The sequence below is a fragment of the Lissotriton vulgaris genome, chromosome 2_2 (genome assembly GCF_964263255.1).
Source record: "Lissotriton vulgaris chromosome 2_2, aLisVul1.2, whole genome shotgun sequence".
Classification (NCBI taxonomy): domain Eukaryota; kingdom Metazoa; phylum Chordata; class Amphibia; order Caudata; family Salamandridae; genus Lissotriton; species Lissotriton vulgaris.
Window position 1 is genome coordinate 87342620 of NC_141688.1, and position 25546 is coordinate 87368165.

Below are 25546 nucleotides of genomic sequence, written 5' to 3' on the forward strand. Positions count from 1 at the left end.
AAATGGCCACCATAAAGACAGCTTTGATAATCAGGAGCTTCAGGTGATCAGTGTGTGGTGGCTCAAAAAGGTACACATCAGGTAAATTACAACCAGATTAAGATTCCCTTGGGGTATAACAAATGGGGCAGGCAGAAGCAGGTGTTGCAGGCCCTTCAAAAAACAGGTTCACAATAGGTGACAAACTGGGAGGGTTGGCCCAGCAACTGCAGGAAAGCAGAGATGGCTGACAAATAACCTTTAATAGTGCCCAGGGCAAGGCTGTGCTGGGCCAGCGAAAGAGCAAATAACAAAACTTCTAATAAAGGTGCAGAGAGGCGATCTACCTGGCGGGATGAACACCGAGGCGGCAGACCCGAGAGCAGAGGACGGCCCGGGACCAGGGTTCGATTCCCGGCGGCGGCAGGTTTCTGGACCAGGGTCAGCGGACTCGATAATTCTCTCGCCTCGGTGCCCACTCTGATCAGCGATCACACTCGGCAACTCTGGGCATTAGCTTGCCTCATCTTCACTAACGGCCCCACCAGACCGCCGGGGATGCCTGGTCTCACCCTGGAGATACCCATTAAGGGACCATCTCTCAGGGAAGCCAGGAAGGGTTTCGCAGCGGTCGAAGCGCCTTGGGACCCTACGGGTAAGTAGTGCGCTATATAAATGCCAATACATTTACATACATACATACAAGTCACAAACTTATCCACAAGGTAGGCATAGATGGCCTTAGTAGGAAACCAGGCTGCCAAAATTGAATCACAAACTTCGGAAGGGAGGTCTAAGAGGGTCAACTGTTGTCACTATCTACACGCATGAGGGTGTAGAGTGTACAGGGTTGGGTACAGAACCCTGCCCTGTTGCTGCAACAGGAGTTCATCCCAAAGGGACAGGTGATTAGAAGAACAAAGCTCATGGTCCGGAGTTCTGGATATCATACCCTCCAAGCTCAATCCTGCGCCACTAGAATGACTTGGGCCAAGTCTGCCCTGATCTTCTTGAGAACTTTAGGAGGTAGTTGTATCAGCAGACAGGCATATAGGAGCCCCAAGTTCCACCCGAGGCAGAATGCGTCTCTGTGCGAGAGTCGACTTGGAAACTCCAGCACACTAAAGTGCAGACATTGTGTGTTCTCTGTGGTGGCGAACAGATCTAGCCAAGGCCCCCCCCCATTCTCAGGACATACCTTGCATGACCTTCAGATGCAGAGGTCACTCGTGGTCCGCTAAGCACTGGTAGATGAGCTTGTCAGCCCTGGCGCTTAAAGGGCCAGTCAGGTGCTGAACAACCAGGAAGAGGTCCTGGCGCTCTAGCCAAGTCCAGAGACGTAGAGCCTCCAGGCACAGCGTCCACGACGACAAACCATCCGGTTTACAGCAATATCACACGGTGGTGGTTTTGTCTGTGAACACCTGAATCAGCCTCCCCTTGAAGGATGGAAGGAGGGAGGTATGGCTTTCAATGACAAGCAGATTGCTCTCCGCTCCAACAGACTGATGTGAAGCTAGGACTCTGCTGGAGACCAGTATCCCCATGATTTCCACTTCTCCCAGGTGAGAAACACATCTAGGATCTGCTGTAGACCCAGTTCATCAGTCACCACTGAAGGTCTTCTTCAGTTCCCTTCGATATCTGGACCAGGTTGATAAGATTCCCCGATGCTGCGCCCACTGGAACTTAAGAACCTACTGAAGAGTTGCCATTGGGCACGTTTTACCTACAGATGACAATGAGACCCAGTAGTCCGAGTCAGACTCCCCAAAATTCAGGATATAGGCTGAAACATCGGTAGTACAGCCGGAATATCAGAGACTTGCGCTCAGAAGGAGAGGCATGGACTTGCACTATGTCCAGAATTGCTCTGTTCAAAAGAAGCATATGAGAAGGAGTCAGTTGTGACTTCAGCATGTTGAGAGTGACCATGAGTGAATGCAATAGGTTTGCAGTAGTCTGAAGGTAGGAGAAAACTGCCTGTGGTGAGCCCACCTTCAGCGGCCAGTCAAGGTAGGGGAAGACTGGAATCCCTAACCTCCTTAAATGGTCTGCAGCCACCGGCATCACTTTCGTAAGCACCCGAGGGTACTAGGTAGGCCGAAGGGGAATATTGCAAACTGAAATTGTTGGTGGTCCGAAATTGTTGGTGGTCCACCATAAACCACAGGTAGAACAGAGATGATTAAATGCTCGGAAAAACCAACGCCACATCCAATCTCCAGGATTTAGGGAAGACAGTACCTGAGCCTACGTGAACATCTTGAACTTCTCTTCCTGCACAAAAGGCATTGAGAGGGTGCAGATCTAGGATAAGCTAGTGGCATTCATTCTTCTTCGGCACAATAAAATTGCAGGAATAACCACCATGCCCTAATTTTGGCACATGTAACCAGCAACATTAGTTCCTGAGGATAAATGCGTATAATAAACAATCAACAGCACAAAGTGCCACTAAGTGTAAAAAAAAATGATATGTAGGTTTTATGTTCACTTGAGATACTATGCACTTGATTTTTGAACAATGTGAAAACATATTTACATAAATAAATTGAATTTATAAGTATCTCGTAGTATAAGGTCTTTTTCTCTCTCCGATATCCATTTGCCCTTGATTATTACCATTGTGCTGTTCATTATTGTTTATTATACGCATTGGTCCACAGGTTACATAATTTATACCCTGGTTCCATGTGAGTAGGGTGGCCCTTGTTTCCTTATACACTAATTCTGGCACAGGCACCCTCTCAATGTTTCATTTGACCAAAAGCGCCCGCACTTCCTGACAGAGTATGGTGAGATGGTTCGTGGTCAGCCATACCTGGGATAGTGGCAACGACTTAGGGGAGTCCACAAAAATATAGGACATATCCCTTCTGCGCAATTCTGAAGCACCCACTCGCATGATGTTGTGGCTGACCATTAGGCATAGGGCAAACTTTGCTGCATCCCTTGCTGGCACAGCCCTCCTCTGGCAGCATGAGAAGCAGTTGCTTTACCGAATCTCACAACACATTTGAATATTGGCACAAGCGGCATGCGGTGATCACTGATCACAAGGCAAAATTGGTGGAAGAGAAAAATCACTTCCAGCTTCCTGCATTCCCTATCCAGTGAAGTGGTAGGCAACATGCTTGGGTTGACTTTAGCGGTTGAGGCCTGTACCGACAGGCTCTCTTGGGAGGGGAGCTGGGAGAGGAAAGCGGAGTCTTCTGGGGAGGGACGGTACTGACGGGCAATCATTCTATGCACAGGAGCACCTGTGCAAGGTTTCGCCCAGGTCCTTAGGAGAATGTTGACGAGGGCTTCATTAAGGGCGCCTGCCCCAGGTTGAAGCACCTCTGTCTAGACATAACTTCGTCTCCACAACAGGCGGCTATAGGTTGAGGACCTCTGGCGCCCTGCAGACCACAGCAGCAAAGGGTGGGCCTTCCTCTGGGGCCTGGCTTGGAGGGGACGACATACCAGAGTCTCTGGAGAGGTCCAAACAGCTGGCAGAACCCAGCCCTTCGTACTAATAATTCTCATCAGGGTCCTCTACAGAGGTCCATATACTTCTTCTTCATCTACGCCCTCAGGATAGTAGAGACTGTCAAGTGGAGAAAAGTCCAGGGGGTGGCATGGCCTGGAGAGTGCTGTCGGCGCCGGAGACAGTGCCGGATGGAGGAACACGTGATGGCATTCTTCTGGATCCAATAATCAACCATGAAGGCCCCGCTGGCGTCAAGGACGAACCCATTGGCGGCAATCCAGCAGGGTTCATGCAGCCCCAAGGGCACGCCAGAGGGAATCAGTGGCTCGAAGATGGCATGCCTGGCATTGTATAACTCAACCAGTTGGGCAGGTGCCACCCCAGCACCGGGGATCTCTGGGTAGCCTGAGGTGGGCCAGATACTGGCTCCACAGGGAAAGTGTAGGAGTGGGCCCTAGACGCATAAGGTCCAACGTGAGAAGCCGAATAGTGCTTAAACTTCTTTTTCCTGAGTGGTATCATATAATGCAGTGCCGAAGTGACTTGATCTGCTGTTATTGCAATAGGTTATGTATGTCATTGCATTGGTGTATAATGGGTTTGTGGTGGAGTGTTGCAGGTAGGATACACGACCAAAGTGGATGAGGGGTACAACTGTGGCGGTTGCCTCCCCCCCCTTGGCGACTGCTCTGTGGTACGATTGCAGTGGAGTTCTAGTTGAACTGTTAATTCAGGTTTAGTCCTCTCCAGTTCATAGGGGGACCCGAGTAGTGGGGTATTTTATTGTCTTTATGGGCTCAGTGTTAGCTAATATGTCTCTGTTCAGGCTCAGTTGTTCCTGTGGCACTGGGTGGCCACCTAGCATAAGGCCAGATGGCGCACCCAGATACTTATAAATACAACTCCTATAATGTCCGAGGCCTCGGCTTCATCCAGAAAAGACAGACTATTAGCCCAATTGAATAGTCGGAAAGTGAACATGCGTTTCTACAGGAGAGCATTTAAACCATGATGAGGCAGTGAAGCTAAACAGGAAGTGGAGGAGAAAATTATTCTTCACATCATATTCGGCCTTCACTCTAGGGGTTGCGATTAGGATTCGTAATGGCACACCCTTTAAACTAATAGAGCACAAGATTGATAAGGAAGGCAGATATGTGCTAATACATGGGTTACTTGATGGGGAACACATTGTATTGGGGAGTGTTTACACGGAGCAGGACAAATTCTGGGAAGTATTGAACATGTTGCTGGTAGACTGGGAGGGATATCCATGGGTGATAGGGGGTGATTTTAATGCAGGGCTAGATACTGATCTGGACAGGTCGTACCCGCCATTGCATAACTATCAGTAAGAAACTTGCGGGAGTACTACGAAGCTGGGGACATGGTTGGGGGATGGTGGACGCATGGAGGGCAATGCACCCGAGAGACGGGGAATATTCATTCTACTCCCCAATGCACAAACTACACACCTGCATTGACAGGATCTGTTGCTCTGCCACGTTGGTGGATGCAGTCAGCGACTCCACGCAATCCAATCATAACCCAGTGGAGATTACACTGCAATGGGGCAAAATACAGACTCCGGTGCTGACGTGGAGGCTTCAACCACAGCTGTTAGAAGACTCGGTTTTCAAAACAACACTAGCTACTGCTATAGATAATTATTTCTCAGCAAATGCAGATATAGCTTTCTCCACACAGAGTGGTATGCATTTAAGACTGTACGGAGAGGAGTAGTGATTGGCACAAGAGTGGGGATGAGACATAGCCTTGTTACCCAGATTACAGACATTGAAAACACTTTAGGAAGGTTAGAGCAGATGGCTGCATCAGACGAGGCACATAACTGCCGGAAGCTTAGATATGTTACGCTGAACTGTTGGGAGGAGCTGAGAGTGCTGGACTATCTGCTATATGTGCAGAAACAGCCCACAGTAGCGGACAGAGGGGCCATTACTGACTAGGATTATTAAGGACACCCCACCGGTTGTCCCCATATTGGAGATTAAGAATGCGAGAGGTGACCTGGTGGGTACGCATCTTGTTATAAATGAGGCCTTTCGAGAATATTATGAGACTTTATATACAAGACCGGATGACATAAGGGGGGGCGGAACTTGATACTTTTTTTGGCGATCTGCATCTCCCTCAATTGCTGCAGGCACATAAGGAAGAGCTTGGACTCCCAGTGACTGCGATAGAAATTAAGAAGGCGATCCATAGCTTGCCCTGTAATAAATCACCAGGTGGAGACGGACTGCCAGTGGAATTTTATGCAGCGTTTGCTGATCTGTTGGTGCCTCACTTACAGCGACTATCACTCGTCCTTAGAAGTAGGCACCCTCCCACATACTACGTTGTAGGCCACGGTGGTTTCACTGTTCAAGCCGGGACGGAATAGTACAGGGTATAGGCCCCTCTCACTACTAAACGTAAATTATAAAATACTGAGCAAGATACTAGCGGTACGGCTTGGCCAATACATACCGCAGTTGGTGCACAACGACCAGTGCGGGTTTGTCCCAGGCAGGAACACGGCCTTAATATCCGGTGGCTGCATCACATAATGGCTCATACCCTACAGCGTACTGGTGCAATAGGTTGTATCTCGTTGGATCTTCGCCAGGCCTTCGATTCCCTGCAATGAGAATGTATGTTTTATGCTCGGTCTAAATATGGCATTCCTGAAGAATACATTAAATGGGTGTTGTTGCTGTATAAAGAACCTACGGCACGAGCGAGAACAGGCAGGCACATCTCGAGACAATATGTGGTTGCACGAAGCACCAGACAGGGATGCCCACTGTCGCCCCCGCTGTTTATACTAGCATTAGAGCCCCTGCTCGCTACTGCGGGTCACAGAGGAATAGCGTTGGGTCCCACTACACATATTGTATCTGCGTATGCAGATGATTTAGGACTTGGACAATGGTTGTGAGCCTGTACCTTCGGTCTTTGATGCATTTCAAACACTGTCGGGGCTATCTATCAATGAAAACATATTGTATGTTTATTATTTTACAGAAGTGGAATGTACTGGTGCGCTGGCTTTTGGGGACTGGTCATTTCAGATAGCATCTAACACCTTCAAATACCTAGGAATCAATATATATAGGGATGTAGCAGACCTCCTAGAGGGCAACCTGAATCATTCGATCACCTCCCTCAGGTCCCAAATAACTTTCTGGGGTACCTTGCCCATATCTGTGGCAGGCAAAGTGGCAATTTCCAAAATGGTGGTGCTCTCTAGACAGTTGTATTTTTTCACTAATTTGCCCATAATGGTGCCGTCAAAGACATTTCAGTTGCTTTCCTCTCTACTGATCGAACTGATCTGGGGCTAGAGTGGGCGGCGGATAAGACTCACAAAACTATACCTAGACACTAAACAAGGGGTAATAGAGGTCCCTGATCTAAAAGCCTACTGCTATGAAGTCAGCTGCAATGGTTGGCATATTGGCTGGCGGGGCAGAATTTGCATGAAATAGACATAACACACTTAGAATGGCAAAGGGGTGAAGTACATACACTTCTGTTGCCTAACAGCAAAAGTCCACCGATGAAGCCACATCTTTTAAAAATTGCATTGCTATACTGGAGACATTCTCTTTGATACACCAGGTCGGCGACTCCATATGCCCTCACTATACCTCTCCTGGGGATTCCCACTCAGATGGACAGGATTAATATGCGGAGGACAAGAATATGGGAAGACGTGGGTGTCACCACAGTGGGAGATCTCTTTAGGGAGGGTACTCTGATGCCACACGATGTGTTCGTACGGGAACATGGAGCACCTGACACTCTGTTCCTCTTACACGCAAGTTTATCCCACTATGTCCGCACTAAATGGGCAACTGGGGGGTAGAACCAGACACACATACACTGATAACAATGCAACATCTGATGGGTAATGGTCGACACCTTACGAGATGGCTATACAAAGGCATCTGAACAGTGGCAGCAGGGTCTCTACAGACTCTCCGAAATAAGTGGGAAATAGACATAGGCAGGGCGCTCAGTGACAAGGAATGGAATGCACTGGTAGAATATCCCAGAAAGGTGTTGAGAAACCCGAAATTCAAGTTCATACAACTTATGCTCCTGCACCACGCCTATCTGATACCGTGTAAGCTGAAAGCCATGTTCCCAGATATATCAGATATATGCCCGTGCTGCCAGCTGCAGGCAGCAGATTTGGCACACATGCTGTGGAACTGTCCATGCCCCTGGCACTACTGGGTGGCAATATGTGAGATTCCAGTGAGGAATGACAACAGTCTGGAATACTGTTTGCTAGGGCTGGGTCCCAAAGGGAAGAAAGGTAACGGGCCACTAAATTTAATAACTTGGCGCGCATACTGGCCAAACGTAACATTACCATGAAATGGTAAGCTGCTAGGCCGCCGGCACTGAAAGATTGGTATGAAGAATTAATGAGGTGGGGCAGAGCTGAAGGGGTGGAATTGAAAAGGGAGGAGCAGCGTGGATTACATAAGACGCCTATATCTATGGAATGGAATATGCTGATGGAGAAGCTTGGCGCTATAGAAATACAGGAGTATTGTACCTAGAGTGTGATCTGATGGAGCATGGATGTGCAGAAAAGGAGAGATGCTGGGGCCCTGTGGAATGAAATAAGGTGTTGCTGGAGGCCGGCATACAAATGTATGTATAAAACTAAAGGACAACATACTGAACTGGACTATGTATATGACTGCATAATTTCTTCTTCGCTGAGCCTACGGAGGGAGGGAAGTTGACATGTTTGATCGTTAAAATGTTGTACTATGTCACATGTTGGTGCAGTATAGTCCGGGTATGGCACCATATTCCAGATGTATCCGGTTAGAGCTGTATAACAATCGGATATGTTCGGGGGGGGGGGGGGGGGGGGGGGGGGATGTCTTCCCTGAATGGAAAAATGAAAGTAGGAATTATACTGGGTATGTTTACAGATGCATACATAACAGGATATGGTGGACGCTGTAGATAATGACTAAATATGTTGTCATTGCTATTGCATGGAATGTGCTTTGCATTGTTATGACAAGGCTATGTGGGATGATACGGCCAGCGATGTACTGTATTGCAACCTTCTAATAAAAGTGTATATATATATATATATATATGTTGTGTAATGGACTGAATTTGCCCACTGGGGCAACACGACCTTTGATTAACCCATCATAAGTACTGATGTGAATGTGTAACATGGTACTGCACAATGGGGCTGGCCAACTTTGGCGCATATGAAATTACCTGGTTTCAGTTTGCAAAATAGTCTTAAACTGTGTAATGTCCAGGGGAACTGCACACTATTATTATGGCCTTTATATGTATCCGTTTTTCCTGGATGTGATACAAATTTTCACTTGAAATAATGTCTCTAAATTTGCCGACATAGCTATGAGTTGTTTATTTATTATTTTTTCTATGTCTATGATCACGTGTGCAAAATCCTAAAACACTATGTTGCTTTAAATGAATGTTGACCCAGGTAAACTCCACCCGTGAGAAAGTGATCAGCGGATCACGAAACGCGTTGGGTGTTTCCCTTGCCGAATAAACTTGACAACACTGCATCTGATTTGGGCTCCGACTCTGGTTTTTCGATTGATGAAGTGCTGCAACCAGGAGTGTGTTGAATTATAGAGGTTGGCGTTCCCCGTCGAGAGCCCGCCGTGGAAGACGGCTTAAGCACGCCAAACCTGTGTGTGTTTATATTTCAAAATAAGCTTTTGCCCGCCTGCTCTGTGGCTGTACGAGACTCGGGAACCTAAGGTGATACAATTTCAGCGAAACCCTTTGAACTTCACGTATTTTCGCTACAAGATTACTCCGATATCTGGGATCAGATTGGATTGGAGTTTTTGTGAATTGAACATTGGAAAGGTTCCCGCCCATACCCGGATTGTCCGATCAGCCAGCTCAGCAGTGCTTGACGGAAAAGAGCGGTGTAAGCAACACGAGACCGGCTGGTTGTGTTGTGTCAAATAATATGGCAGAATCAAGAAACAGTAGGAGAGCTGAAGCAGCAGCGAAACTTTTCACATCATCGGAACCCAGTGTGGGGGATGATACCAGACCACCTGGCAAACAAGTTAATGAACTGAAAGTGTTGTGGGACACGTTATGGAAGAACCTCAAACGCGAGCAATCGCGCTGGTGGGAGGCGGCTGCCTTAACCAAGTATCTTGAGTGCGACAGGATACCGCGCGGTTTGAGGATCTTTATCATACCCACATTCCAAAACCCTGACCCAGAGTTAATCAGCGAGTGGATGGACAATAATCACGTCTGCTCGGTTAACATGCTAAAGATGTTAATAAAGAATGCTGAAAAAGAGTGTGTCAAACTTAACACGGAGAATGAAGAACTAATCACCAAAATAAAAGGCAAATATACGGAGAGCGAATTCACCACGGAAATGGATAAAATGCACAAGCGCCTTGATAAAATTGAGGAAGAAATTAAAGAGAAGAAACAGCGTAAATTTCATCGTGACGAGGTTGACTATAGCAAAGGCCAAATCCTAACCTTTGCTAAGCGATATGATGAAATAAGAAATGCCACTAAGAAAGTGAATACTAAGAAGAATACCACGCCCGGAAAAAAGCCAACGGTACCTAATGAGGGTGCGACAACTTCGGCGGAATCAGTAATGGTGGATGACACGGAATCAATTGAAAGTGACATCTCAGACACAGTGGAAGTGATTCCAGCAAAAGACCGAATTTTAAAGGAAGTAGCCCTGATGACCAAGGAACGTCAGACAGGCACCCCGTCAAAAGGGCGTGGAAGAGGAGGCAGAGGAGGACGCGGAAGAGGCAGCAAATCCGTCGACGCGGTCTCAAGCCCAGTAGGAGTGGTGACTCGAGGCAAGGCGGCGCGGAAGTAAACTCCAAGACCGTGGTAAATCTTTCTTCCCGTACTCTAACACCTGCACAAATTGAGGTACTGTCGAGGGGGCTTTCCTTTTGTCCTACGTCTAATTTTAATTTTACCAATGCCCGCATTGATCTTTTTTGTTTCACACGCAAATTAAAACTTAAGAAATGGTTTGCGAATAAACCTCGAATTAGAAAGGAGGGCATGACTGAGAAACCCAGTACACTAACTGTGAATGATGCAGAATTGCTGCAATCAGTTCAATTACTGGCAGGTTGTGAAGATGTACATGATGATGCCTTGTTTAATCTAGTTAGTACTGAGGACTCGGTGAGCATGAGTAGTGGCAGTGGTTTTAAACCAAGATCGGTGTTTGTTCCACAAATTGCCAACAGCTACATTGACAGTTTTGAAAAGGGAATGATACACGAAATGAGACATATGGACAAGGTAAAGCCTAAAATGATTTGGAACCTTAACAAAAAACAGTATTTTGCCTTAAAGGAAATGGAGAATTGGGCAGACGTGGTTATCAAGAATAGCGACAAAGGTGGGAATGTTGTGGTCTGGCCCATTGATATGTACCTGAAAGAAGGCATGGCACAGTTGTCCGATGAACGTAACTATGCCAGAGCAAACAAAGAGGACTATAATATGTCAAAAAATATATATGGGGATAAATTGCGGGATTGGAAAGCAAGGGGTCTAATTGAGGATGAAGAGTTTTCTTACCTCTATGTGAAATATCCCAAAATGCCCGCTTTATATTTGCTCCCCAAGGTGCACAAAAACCTTCAGGAACCTCCGGGCAGACCGATCGTCTCTTCGGTTGGTAGCCTGTATGAGAACACTAGCAGATACATAGACCACTTCCTTCAGCCCTTTGTAACCAGTCTGCCATCCTATGTTAGGGACTCCTCAGATTTCTTGGGTATTATCAAGGACCTTGTATGGAGTCCTGAGTACTGGCTGGTAAGTTTTGATGTTGCCAGCTTGTACACCAGCATTCCTCAGGAATTGGGGGTAGAAGCATGCAAATTTTATCTTAGAAACCGATCGGTTTCATTTTTGTCACATACTAACATGCTGCTGGACATGATATGGGAATGTATGAGTAACAATTACTTCATTTTCAATAAACTATTGTTTAGACAAACCCAGGGGGTGGCGATGGGTACTTGCTTTGCCCCCAGCCTGGCCTGTTTATACCTAGGCTGGTGGGAGGAGTTAGTGGTGAAGGAGATCTCCCACTACAGTGCCCACGTCATCCTCTGGAAGAGGTATATTGACGACATTTTCTGTGTCTGGCACGGCACCCTCGACCAGATACACGAATTTGAAACTATCCTTAACACCAATTCACTGAATTTGAAATTTACTAGTGTAATCAGCCAAAAAGAACTAGAGTTCCTTGACATCAAACTTGAGGTTGATGAGGGGAAACTAACAAGTACTCTATTCCGCAAATCCACAGCCGGAAATAGCCTGCTACATGCAGGGAGTGGACATCCCCCAAGTCTTATACGTAGTATCCCGATGGGCGAACTTATCAGGGCTAAGAGAAATTGCAGCTCGGTAGAGGGATTTACCAAAGAAAGCCAGGTTATGACACAACGATTCTCTGAGAGAGGATATAGCAAAAAGGTAATACAGCAGGCCCTCACAAAAGTTAATGCCATGGACAGGGAAGACTTATTGGTCCCTAAGCAACATATGGTTGATGAGAAGGTACGCTTCATCACCACCTATAGCAATCAAGCATGGAAACTACGTAAATCTTTGACTAAATATTGGGAAACTCTGAAACTTGATCAGGATGTGAAGGATGTGATCCATGAAAATCCCTCACTGACCTTTAGAAAGGCGAGATCAATAAAAGACATATTGAGTAGTACACTCATAAAAGACAAAAAGAAAACCAATCCAATTCAAGGTTTCTACCCCTGTCATAAATGTAAAGCCTGTAAGTACAGCAACAACCGCAAGTCAATAAAATTGTCAACGGAAAGAGAGGCCCACAAAATTACTAAACACCTAACTTGCACTACGGAGTATGTTGTCTATGCCCTTGAATGCCCCTGTAACAAGTACTATATAGGGTGCACTACGAAACAGGCTAAACTCAGAATCTTGGAACACCAAAGGGCAATAAGAAATGAAAATCAGCAATACCCTGTAGCGAGGCATTTCTCTGATGTACACAACAAAAACCCAAATGTCATGAAATTTTGTGTTCTGGACAGCATTGAAAGCAACGAAAGGGGAGGTAACAGGTGGTTAGATTTAAGGAAACTGGAATCTAAATATATCATTATGTACAACACCTTGCAACCGACAGGTCATAACTTGGGGGAGGAACTTGCAATCCATCTTCATACGTAAATGACTATGATTAAATCATGTGAAACTGTAATGCTGCTGCTTCTTTGGTAACAATTTCAAAAGTTTTTAATTGGTTTTAACTATGCACTGATCCAAATGTAATCACTATCACCTATAGCTATATCCTTTTTCATTTTTTCCAGGAATATGGCCTTAACTATTGCCCACTTGGAGCTCATTGAAAACCCTGGCTGTTGTGTAATGGACTGAATTTGCCCACTGGGGCAACACGACCTTTGATTAACCCATCATAAGTACTGATGTGAATGTGTAACATGGTATTGCACAATGGGGCTGGCCAACTTTGGCGCATATGAAATTACCTGGTTTCAGTTTGCAAAATAGTCTTAAACTGTGTAATGTCCAGGGGAACTGCACACTATTATTATGGCCTTTATATGTATCCGTTTTTCCTGGATGTGATACAAATTTTCACTTGAAATAATGTCTCTAAATTTGCCGACATAGCTATGAGTTGTTTATTTATTATTTTTTCTATGTCTATGATCACGTGTGCAAAATCCTAAAACACTATGTTGCTTTAAATGAATGTTGACCCAGGTAAACTCCACCCGTGAGAAAGTGATCAGCGGATCACGAAACGCGTTGGGTGTTTCCCTTGCCGAATAAACTTGACAACACCGCATCTGATTTGGGCTCCGACTCTGGTTTTTCGATTGATGAAGTGCTGCAACCAGGAGTGTGTTGAATTATAGGGGTTGGCGTTCCCCGTCGAGAGCCCGCCGTGGAAGACGGCTTAAGCACGCCAAACCTGTGTGTGTGTGTGTGTGTGTATATATATATATATATATATATATATATATATATATATATATATATATATATATATATATATATATATATATATATATATATATATATATATATATATATATATATATATTTTTTTTATTTTTTTTATTTTTTTTTAAAAAAAAATTTTTTTTTTTTTCTTGTACTTATTCGACGTGGTGGTCTTGTGGTGTAAAAACAACCGTCCATGGGAAAGGCTTCAGGAACAGCCCAGCGCTTTTCCATGAGAACAGGACCGGGAGCAGCGCGGGCCTTCTGTTGCAACACTGCCAAGAGCTTCTACGCCCGCTTGTGGAGCACCTACGGATGCATGAACCTGCACTTGACGCAGGCTTTGGGGTTGCGCCCAGGCACCAAAAACCGATCAAGTGGGGTTCAGACACAGACATTTGCCTGTGGCAATCCCTGTAAAGTTTAAACCCTGAAGGTTTTGCAGAAGAAATGTCCCTACCACACGAGGAGCAAAGTTCAAAAAAGTTGACAAAAAGTTGAAAATCCCCCCAAGGTGAACACATGGCTGTGTGATATGGACTGGTGTCACAATGCAGAGCAAGTGGTCTATCAAAGCTGTGGATGCCCTCGCAAGTGGGAGAAAATATGGGGGCATGGACTCCCTGTAGAGAGGGCTGTGAGCGGGATCCCGTGGGGTAGTGTATGTTGCATTCTATGAATGTTGAGTGGAGAGTTTTAATCATGTACTGTGGGGGAAATCTATGTTGAAGGTCTGTGGGCACCATGCGCAGAGGGGTTCTGTAGTCACCGTGTTCTATACTCAAATTGTTCATACATGTCTTCATCTGCTTTGTTTCTGAAGCTTGTTCATTTCCTAATATTTTTTTTTTTTTTTTTTTTAAAGACTGAGGTAGCTCTCCGGATCCACATTACTGGCACAGACAGAAAGGACTCATGACAGGGTGAAAGGTCGGCACCTGCATGGGTGCCACAAAGACACTTCTAACCCAGACAGCGCTACCTACTGGTGCACAAAGGAACTGTTCAAGACTTTCCAGATCCAGTCTGACACCTGGGGAATATTCGAAGGTCAGGAATCTGAAGGTAGAAGTAGGTCACGTTTTGAATACACTAACAAATACACCCCTGTATCTAGAGAAAGTATGAAAAACTACATAATAGCAAGTAATGAGCACTGGTCTAAGGAAAAGGACTGAAAAGTGACATTGAGGGTCGAAAGCGATCATGGTCCTTTAACAAATGAGAAAGAGCATTACCTAAGGTATGTAACCTGTTCTATTGAAAGATTCTTCAAACTACAGATAATTCACCTTTAAAACAGACACCATAACAGTTCTTCGGGCAGGCGGGGGCCATGGGGAGTAGAGACTGAACAAAACGTTCTGTAGAACAAAGCAGATGAACTGACATTCTCGAGGTACCTTCAAGGCAGTAGTGTTTCAAAAACCTATGCACTGAAGTTGCTGTTAGGAAGATGTATAAAAGTGTTGCATCAATGCTGTTATGAGAGTCTTGATCATCGTGGAGTGGGCCACAGGCCTTCTCGGGGTTGTATTTTTTTTGCCACAGAATATTCCATTTTGATACAGAGGTGGAAAGTGACCAATTCCATCCTTTTTGTGAACACCCGAGGCACCAAGCTAAGGCCTATGGGGAGCCTGGCAAATTGGGAGTGTTCCGCCCCACCATCAACAGCTGATAACCTTTGTGGGGCTGCAAGAAGGGGGTATGGAAATATGCGTCTTGACTGTGCAGGAACAGTATCCAATCTCCTGGGTCCAGAGGTGAAAAGATCTGAGCCAAAGTGAGCATTTTGAACTCGTCCTTCCTCAGAAAGGTTGTTTCGATGGCAGAGGTAAGAAGATGGGCCTGAGGCCTTCCTCATTCTGAAAGAGAAAGCGGTAATTGCACTATTCTCTGCTCTCCAGCCCCCACTCGATGGCAAGGGCATGTGTGGACATTAAAAGAATGGATCAGGACTATGAAGTGCTCCGCCAAATTTGTCTCTAGTTCAGGAAGAACATTGGGGAAGAGTGCATCCCTTTGAACAATTTGTAGCACCTACTGGATGGTATGATGGGTCGTAAGGTAAGAAAAAACTACTGTATGCTTCTCCTACTGACCAGGCATAAGCCAGTGCGGACAAACTAAATCAGATTGCCAGTCTTAGTAGCGGAAGAGGAGGATAATTCACAGCATCCCAACCATTTGGTTAAAAAGGCCCTAAAGACAAGAGGGAGACAGTCAAGATCTTGCTGGCCATATCTTATAATGTCATAATTAAACAAAATATTTCAGAATGTGATTGATGTATACTTATTTTTGTAGATGTGTGTATTGTTTTGAGGTTCAAATAAATCGTAGAAATTGCTTTGGTCATGGTCCCTAGCTTCCAAGGGTGATTTAGAGGGGGTCCACACAAGTCAATAGGTTGAGAACTGCTGGGGTGAAAAGTATAATAACAAAGGCAAAATGAAGAGCACATAAACACAATAACTTTGTTACTGTATCGGGACACCAAGTTGAGGGACCATAAGATTAGAATACTAAACATCCATGAAACACCAACAAGACCCCAAACATACAGCTATGTTCTACCATCAACTATGGAGATAATATAATGGTGCATACACACTTAAAGCCACCACTATTCCAATGTACTAATGCAACAGATGAGACACCAACTCCACCCCTTGTGACACTGGTCAGCCTCTTCTTGGCTTGCAACCATATGTTGTGGGTACATTTTAATTTGACATCCCTTTTGATTTGCAGTCCATACTCACATTTCTCTGGTACACTAGGTAGTGACATGCTTTGAATAAGTAAAAGTTGCGCTCTGAGGTGGTTTCAAAACTCCATTACTATTTGCATTTACTTCTCTAGAGGGCTCTGGACAAACTATTGACACTACTAACCACAGTGTGTTCTGTTTGTTTTGGAGCCTACTCTACTTCCTTGTTCAATGCTCCAATGGAGTTTGGAGCCAGACTTCTGCTGCATAAAAGAAAAAAGAAAAAACCAAAACAAAAGGGCAAACATACACAATGATCATAAAAAATACAAATTGGCAGAGGTGAATATCTCACCATCTTTGTCACTATGTAGATCGTTCTGAATTATGAGCTTGAAAAGCTGGTAAGAGTCACTAGGAGCCAAACTACTAGGAATACAAGAATACAATTAATGTTCATTACACTGAAGAAAAAAAAAAAATCAATGGACACTCTGGTGGTCTTGTATTTCAGCATATGTGGAAATATACCAATTATGAAAGGATGGCATTTTTATTAAATGTATTTATTTATTGAATTTATAAGGCACAACAGCTACCCAAAAAGGGTTTCCGGGCGCCAGGACGGACTGGGTGCAAGACATAGCAGCGGCGAGATGAGATTATTGGCTAAATAGGCAGGTCTTCAGAGATCTGCGGAAAAGAGTGTAAATAGTTTCTTTGCGGATAGCGAGGGGAAGAGTATTCCAGAGGGACAGGCAGAGATAGGCAAACGATCTTCCTCCCATCCTGGCGAGTTTAAAACTGGACACCGTGAAGTTTTCAAGAGTTGCAGAACGCAGATGACGAGTGGGGACGTAGGGGCAGACGAGGGATTGCAGGTACTAAGGTGCTGTGCCTGTTTTGATTTTGAACATATAGCTCAGGGCTTTGAACTGGATATGGTTCTCCACCTTGAGCAATGTAGGTCACGAAGGTAACCAGAAATGGGAGTGGCTCTTGGAACCCTGCAAAGAAGTTGTGCTGCAGAGTTCTGTACCAACTGTAGTCTACAGATCACTGCCTTGTTGGAACTTAGATACAGGATGTTTCCGTAGACCAGCCGTGAGGTGATAAGGGTATGGAACACAGTTTTTTGGGTGGCAACTGGTAGCATCCAGATTATCTTCCTAAGCCATTTCAGGATGGTAAAACACATGGCTGTAACCTTGACTGCTTAATGGTGCAAGGTCAATGAGTCATCAATGGTTACACCCAAGTTACGAACATGTCTGGAAGGTCCGGGTGAGGGCACGCATCTCGGCTGGCCAGTGTAATGGGCCGCAGCGATCTTTCCTCTTACCCAGGATCAGAACCTCGATTTTTACCATTAAGTTGAAGATGTTTGTGATTCATCCATGTTGCAATTTTCCCAAGGCCCAGCTGAAGGAGAGATGATGAGCAGGGGTCAGTGTTAGAGAGAGAAAAGATGTTCTAGGAGTCGTCGGCATAGGTGAAGAGCGTCAGACCAGCTTCTTCTGCTATATCAGCTAAGGGCCTGACGTATAAATTAAAAAGCAACGGGCTAAGGATAGAGCACTGGGGTACCCCATAGGGTGATGAGTGGATGTTGGAGCTAGCCGTGGCAGAGAAAATTTGAAAAGTGCGGTTGTCCAGAAAAGAGAGGATCCAATCTAGGGCAGAGCCACAGATTCCTAGAGACCTCAGTGTATTGATTAGTATAGGATGGGAGATCGTGTCGAACGCCGCGCTGAGGTCTAATAATATGAGCGCCATGGTCTCTCCAGCATCAAGATGATGTCGCAGCCTCTCAGGGACTCCCAACAATGTAGTTTCTGTGGAGAATCCGGCTCGGAAACCGGATTGAGAGAGGTGGAGGATTTTGTAGGTTGCAGTGAACTGGGAGAGATGGGAGTGAATGGGTCTCAAATATTTTAGAGAAGGCTAGCAGAAGTGAAATCAGTCGATAATTAGAGTGTGTCAGGGTCCGCGGTGGGCATTTTTAGGAGGGGGGGTCACCATGGCATGCTTCCAATGTGAGGGGACTGTCGATTCAAGTAAGGGAGAGTTAAGGGCATTTAGGATGACATGTAAATGGGGAGGGTCAAGCTGTTTCAGTATTGAAATTGGTAGAGGGTCATTGGGAGAACCGGACTTAACTTTATCTAAAATGATTTTAAAGGAGTCCATGTTAAGCGGGCCAGGAGTCTAAATAAGGGGTAAGGGTGTTTGACTCCATAGAGGGTTCCGTGTGGGGTGTAACCGTCAGATAGGGAGAGGGTGCTTTCTGGGGTGAGATTGTGGCTGCAGGGGCTTGTATGTACGTGAATTCGCAATTTCTAGATACATTTTCTCAATTTTATGCATGAAGAAGCGGGCAAGATCCTCGCACTGACATTTATTTAAGGGCAAAGGATTTGCTATGGTCTCTGAGCCAGTGAGTTCTTTAACTAGTCCACAATGAAGTAATACTTGTGATTCACACAGCATACATGATCAGAAAAACATAACTGAAAGCTTATGTATTTTTTACCATACCCACTTGACAGTCATCAATATTTGGCTTAGTGTAATCTACGGTCGAAATGTACTCATGACTTTGCTAAAGGATTTAGCCCTGATGCAGTCTGCAATCAATGGAAATGGAGTGAGTGAGCGGGGGGTGGGGAGGTGTACACCAACCCTTCTCATGACTATAAGTCCCAGTCATAGGTTTAAAAAATGTAACATTTTACTATGGTCCCTGTAGGAAAAGCTTGGCATTTTAAAGTATTTACAGTTGGAAAAGTGTCTAACTTTTGTTGTTAGGCACGTCTGTGGCAATCCATTCACTTGGGTGAACGAAAGCGGCCACTAGAGCCCAATCGGGAGTACCTAGAGTGGACCTGGAATGCAACATTGTTAAATTGAAGATAATTTTGAGGCGATATCTGGTCTTTTAAATTCGTTGTATCCAGATTACTGATGTCTGTCTCCTAACCAGTAGTAGTAGGGTACCTATGGGCCCATTTTTCGTCTTTCAAGATCTTGGTCACTTTAAAGGTTCATTAGGAACGATACCCTGACTTGCTATCCCAGAACAGACAGCACAGTATTAGTTTGTAGTGCAAGACCAGGGTTTGCCATGGAAGTAGGTGACAGCCATTTTTCCAGAGACAACCCATACCCAAAGCCAATTTTTACTGTCCTTTTATAGCACATCATTGTAGTATTCCGTTAAGAATTATATTGGCTAGGGGGGCGCTAGAGGGCGCACTAGCTGATGGCCGCACTCTAGTGAGGCTCTGGCTGCCTGGCCAGATACATCCTGCAAAAATCCTTTTCCCCTGTGGGCAGGCGCCCAAAAATCGCAGCGGGGGGGACCCTACCTGTATTGCAGCTCCGGTCCAAATTTGGGAGAGATCGGTGGTCGGATGCCTGAGCTACGCGTCTGTCTGTGCTGCCCGGAGGACGCTGTGGAGAAGAGCTGCTGAGGTGCCTGGGCGCCGGACCACGCGAGGCCGCGGCTGCCCACGAGGTGACTGGGCCTCGGTGCTGCGGGGCCCGTGCTGCCTGTGGAGAGTCTGGCTGAGGGCCTGTCGGGTGGCGACGGAGGTGAGTCTCCCCCCCCTTGGGACTGCTGCGGTGGGCAAGGACAGTCGGCGCTGCACCGGCGGGCCGCCGGGGTGCCAAGGACACGCAGCGGCGCCCGCCTGGCCCTGCCGGGAGACTCGGAGGGCCCTCCTGATCTGCGCCCCGGTATCCTGCAGCTACCCTGTGACACTGCCGCGATCTCGCAGCATCTGGGAGGGAGGTCCCTTGAAGGGACGGGGGTCTCCCGGACGAGGGAGTCGGCCTGCCTGCACCTCCGGAGCCCCGAGCCTGGCGCTCGGACCTTCCCCCGCACCCGGCGCCCTACCACCGCCTCCCGCTGACGTCCCCGGGGCTCCAGTCAGTGAGGTTATCCACAACACCTCGCCACCGCGCCCGCAGCTGCTGTGCCTGAGCGGGGGCCCGTAGGGACGGGTGCTTGACGGAACTCCTGCAGGCATGCACCCTTGAGGCGCCAACACATCCACAACCTGTGCCGCTGCGCGAGGGGCCATCGGGACGCACCAGGGCCGGCCGGGGGGATTGGACACCTCACCTGGTCTGTGCCCCATTATCCTGCAGCTGCTTTGCCTTGCTTCCCTGCAGTAGGAGCCAACCTGCCTGCACGCGCCTACTGCACGGACCTTCTCCTGCGCCCGGCGACCTACCGGCACCTCCCCTGCTGCCATTCCCTGGCCTCTGGTCTGCGAGGCACCAACATACTCCCGGAGGGCATAGACATTGACCGGCCTGCGGCCCCTGATTTATGCGCTCGGCGCTCGGGCCTACCGTTACGCCCTACGGCCCACCATCACCCCCCGCTCCTTCGCCCTGGACCTAGGACTACAGGGCTTGACGCAGTGCCTCATCGCATTGCCCGCAGCTACATCACCGGTGCGGGGGCACAGGTTGCGAGAGGGTGGTAGCTTGGAAGACCTCTACCCTTGCGAAGCTGTCGCCGCCATTTCTGTGATTCTTGAGAGTGGGGCCATCGTGTCACGCCGACTGGGTTCGTAGCAGTGGGCAAAGGCGTTGTCACCAGTCGCAGTGCCCGGTCGGCGCTCACAGTTCAGGCACGATGGGCAAAAATGATAACAAGCAACCCAAGCTCTCTTTCGAACCAGCGACTGCCAAAAAACCGTTACGCAGCATGGCGGGGACCAGTGGAGCCTCGAGCACATCGGGCACTGAGCCCCCCTCTGCCCCCTTGGCTCCGGAGCTGAGACTGATGATGGAGGAGATGCGGCAGGGCTTCGCCACGATAGTCGACAAGGTTGACCGCTTATCATCCAGAATGGATGGTGTTGCGCAGAAACTGGAGGTCCATGAGGAGCGCTTAGGGGAGGCGGAGAGGCGCATCTCTACCTCGGAGGACACGGCTGCTGCCCATGATACGCGCCTAACTAGAATGGACAATATCCTGAGAGTCATAGCGGCGAAGAACGAGGAGTTGGAGGCGAGGAGCAGGCGCAACAACATCCGCGTCACGGGGGTTCCGGAATCCACCAACACTGGGCGCATGGAGGACTACGTGGAGCGCATCCTCATCGCGGCAGTGGGTAAGGAGGCCTTCTCCAGCCAATTTATTATAGAGCGGGCGCATCGTTCCCTGGGCCCGGTCCCCAAGCCTGGGGCGCAGCCGCGGCCCATCATCGCCCGGTTGCTTAACTACCGGGACCGCGATACGGCACTTCGCGCCGCCCGCACTAATCGGAATCTAACTTGTGACGGCGTACAGTTCTCCCTATATCCGGACTTTACGCCCATGGTTCAGGATCAGCGAAGGAAATTCTTGGACGTGAAAAAAAAGCTGAGGGATATGCAAGTTGACTACGCGCTTCTGTATCCAGCGCGGCTCAGAGTGACCCACCAGGGCAAACAACACTTCTTTGTAAATCCGCAGCAGGCCGAGGACTATGTTCGGAAACTGCGCACTGCCAGGAGGGGCAGACAAAATGAAAGAGAGGATGAGGCGGAAGTGAACCCGGCCGAGCACGAGGAGTCCTAACTGGGTCCGTGTATACTTTCGACCACTGCTTCCGATGGAAGGTACAGCGGCTGGACTTAGAATGGCGATGCCTGCTACCGTCAGGGTGGCCCGGCCCTGCCGGTAGTACCATAGATGATGGACTTGCTGTATTGTTGATTACTAGTGAGCGACAACTGTAGTTGGGCATTTTTCTTGCCCCTCTGCTGAAGGTGTTTCGGGACTGGGCGATCTGACAACGGAGCAGAGACAGTGATGAACAGCGGACGCTCCTAGAATGGACCTCATGAACCCTTTTTGGTGCTTTTTTCCGGTATGGGGGGGGGTGTTGGCGGGAGCTGACTTGCGATTTGGGCTATAGCCTGCAGGGATCACATGTGCCAGGCACCACCCCACCTTCTCTGTCTTCCCCGTATGGCGCACGTGGGTCGAGAGGGGAGAGTTGGGGTGATTGGGTGCATTCCTCTGGTGTCCTTAGGAGGGGATTCCCCACAAGGTTCTTCTATTGTTCTTGAGTGTTGGGGTCGGGGTGGAGGGGGGGGATGCGGTACTGGCAAGATTGGGTTGCTTCAGTGGGTGGGGGAGGGAACGGGAAAGCAGAGGGGGGATTGTTTTGCATGGAGGGAGGGGGGGGACTTGGTTGTTGGGATGCGAGTTGTTGAAAGCAGAACTGGTGTTGCGGAAGACTTTACTGACAAGTGTGCAGGTACTGGAATTCGTGTGTGTGAAAGTATGGCTGTTTATAGGCGTAGAATGTTCTGGACAGCGGAAGGATCTGCATCCGGTACGTCTGTATTGAGGGTTGCAGTAGTGACCGAATGCTTTTTTCAGGGATATTGTGACCAGCACAGGTGAAGATACGTTGAATACTGTCTCGATAATGTCCTGGAATGTCCGTGGCCTTAATAACCCCCGTAAATGCAGGAATGTGATTGCTTATTTAGACCGGCACAATGTGCAGATTGCTATGCTCCAGGAAACCCACCTCAATCCGAATGGTATTCCTACATTTGCGAGTAGATGGGCGAGTGTCAGAGAGTTTTCCTCCTATTCCACATACTCTAGGGGGACTGTCATTTTAATCAACAAACGGCTACCGTTTCTAAAGCTGGGAGTGCGGGCGGACAGGGAGGGGAGGTACGTCATCCTGTGGGGGAGATTGGGCACTGATGTAATAATACTTGTCAACAGTTATGCGCCTAATGTGGATACTCCTGGTTTCTTTTTGTCATTGTGGGGCCATGTATTGGAAATTGAAGCCACTCACATTCTATGGGGGGGGGACTTCAACTTATCGTTATGTCCAGTAGCGGATAGATCGGACGGTAGTGCACAGTACAACACTAATGCCAGAGATACACTTCAGGGTATACTAACGGAAGCTGGGCTAGTGGATATCTGGAGGCACACACACACATCGGGTAGGGAGGGCACACATTTTACGGCGCATGCACGCTCATGGGCAAGGATCGATTACTGCTTTGTCTCGCGAGGCCTCGCTGGGGGAATTGTCCGGGTGAAACATCTGTCTCGCACCTACTCAGACCATTGTCCTGTTTTGACGGTCTTGGGGATGCCGGGGTATGCTAGGGTGCGCCCGTCGTGGCGGCTCTTTCCCTCGGCTTTGCTGGACCCTGTCTTTAGACAAGAACTGGGAGAGGAGATTGAAGCCTTCTTTCCGAGGAACAAGGGATCGGTCGACAAGGTCGAAACGATCTGGGAAGCCTTTAAGGTGACAGTGCGGGGGATCACGATCTCAAAAAGTTGCGGTATACTGAAGGACATAGTGCGTACTTTAACTAAGATCGAAACGGAGCTTAAGGCGCTGGAGGCAGAGATGATCAGTAACCCCTGCCCTGACCTAGCGGTGAAATTCAGGGCTCTTCTGTCGACCTATGAGGAGGAAGCGGCCAGGGAAACGAAATTCCGGGGAAAATACTGGACGGCTAGGCGCTACTGTGAGGGAGACCGTCCGGGAAAGGTGCTGGCTGCTCTCACAAGGCACCAGCGCTTCGCCACTCATATCCTGGAAATCTCTGATGAGGGGGGTAGGACGTTCCAGGATTCCCAAGGAATTCAGAACACCTTTCTACAGCACTACCAGCGTCTATACTCCACACAACAGGTGGGTGAGGTGGAGTTCGGTAATTTCCTAGATGACATCGCACTCTGCTGGCTCAGTGATAGCGATAGGGCGTTTTTGGGGTGCCCGTTCGAACTGGACGAGATCAGAGAAGCAATCATGTCCCTTAACAATGGAAAAGCGGCGGGGCTAGACGGCCTACCGGCCGAATTTTATAAGTGCTACATCGATATTATGGCACCGGTGCTGAAGGAGGTCTTCGAGGACTCGCTCGAGGTAGGGATACTTCCGGGCTCCATGAGAGAGGTTGCGATCACGTCGCTTTTGAAACCGGGGAAGGATCCGAAGGACACTGATGCCTATCGCCCTCTGTCACTGCTGAACTGCGACGCGAAGATCCTTGCGAAAGTGTTGGCGACCAGGCTGTCCTTACTCATGACCACCCTGGTGCTGCCGGACCAATCTGGCTTTGTCCCGGGGAGGGCTACATCCCATAACTTACGCACCCTATTTTCCCTGATACCTACCATCTCGCCCGACTTGCCGGTCGCTGCCGTGTTTCTGGACGCCACCAAGGCGTTCGATTCGGTGGAGTGGGGTTACCTGTTGGCTATTCTGAGCAGAATGGGGTTCCCCCGGATCTTCATAGCCTGGGTGCAACTGCTATACACCTCACCGGTCGCCAGGGTTGTCGTCAATGGGGTTCTTTCGAAACAGATGCCGATCACGAGAGGGACTAGGCAGGGCTGCCCCTTATCACCCCTGCTATTCGCCTTAGCGATAGAGCCATTGGCTTGCCGAATCCGACAATTGCACAAGGCCAGTGCCTTTAACTGTCTTCAGCGGCAGATCAGTATCTCCCTCTACGCAGATGACGTTACTTTGTACGTGCGTCACCCACAGGATCACCTTAATTCGCTGCTGAGGGAATTCGTGGCGTTCGGTGGCATATCCGGGGTACATATAAACTGGAAGAAGTCGCAATTCTTCCCTCTCACGGCGTCGGTGACCCGGTTCCCGCTGGATTACCCCCTGGATTGGTGCAGCTCAGACTTGAGGTACCTGGGCATAGAGGTGTCGCTCGATAGAGACGTCACTATCCGGTCCAATTACGGGGTGGCTATCTCGCAGTTGACTGATAATGTGTCCCGCTGGCGGGCCTTGCCGATATCGATGGCAGGTAGAGCTTCCCTGATCAAGATGGTCGTCCTCCCGCGGTTCTTATATCTATTCCAAAACATTCCCTACTATCCGGGGGCCTATTTTTTCAAACGGCTCCGATCTGAGCTGCTGCGCCTCTTCTGGGGTGGAAAGCAGCCACGCCTTAGTTGGAGGGTCTTAACACAGCCATATGATAGGGGGGGATTCGATGTGCCCGGCATGGAATTATATTATCTCAGTGCTCAGGCTCAACACTCCTACTACTGGGTTAACCCCGCTCCCTTCATGCCGCAGGTCGCTGCTGAGGACTGGATCGTTCACCCGCTCCCGCTCAAGGGCATGCTGATGGGACTGATTGGGGATGTTGAGACGCCTGCTACCACTGTCACCTGTACTATTGATGCCTGGCGGCGAATAACTAAACAGCTGGACGCCCCCATGCTCTATTCCCCGGCGCTCCCCCTCGCATATCACCCGAAACTTTCTCTTTTG

The 25546-nt window shown here is 48.1% G+C and overlaps 2 protein-coding genes across 3 annotated transcripts in view; one reads left to right on the top strand and one right to left on the bottom strand.

Moving 5' to 3' along the window:
* CSK (C-terminal Src kinase) overlaps positions 1-25546 on the bottom strand; it is a 624490-nt gene that overhangs the window by 471826 nt on the left and 127118 nt on the right. The gene's annotated exons all lie outside the window — the stretch shown is intronic.
* On the top strand, positions 9462-10361 carry LOC147729057 (uncharacterized). Its single transcript, XM_086959787.1, has one exon. The coding sequence runs from the start codon at positions 9462-9464 to the stop codon at positions 10359-10361; it is 900 nt and encodes a 299-aa protein (XP_086815913.1).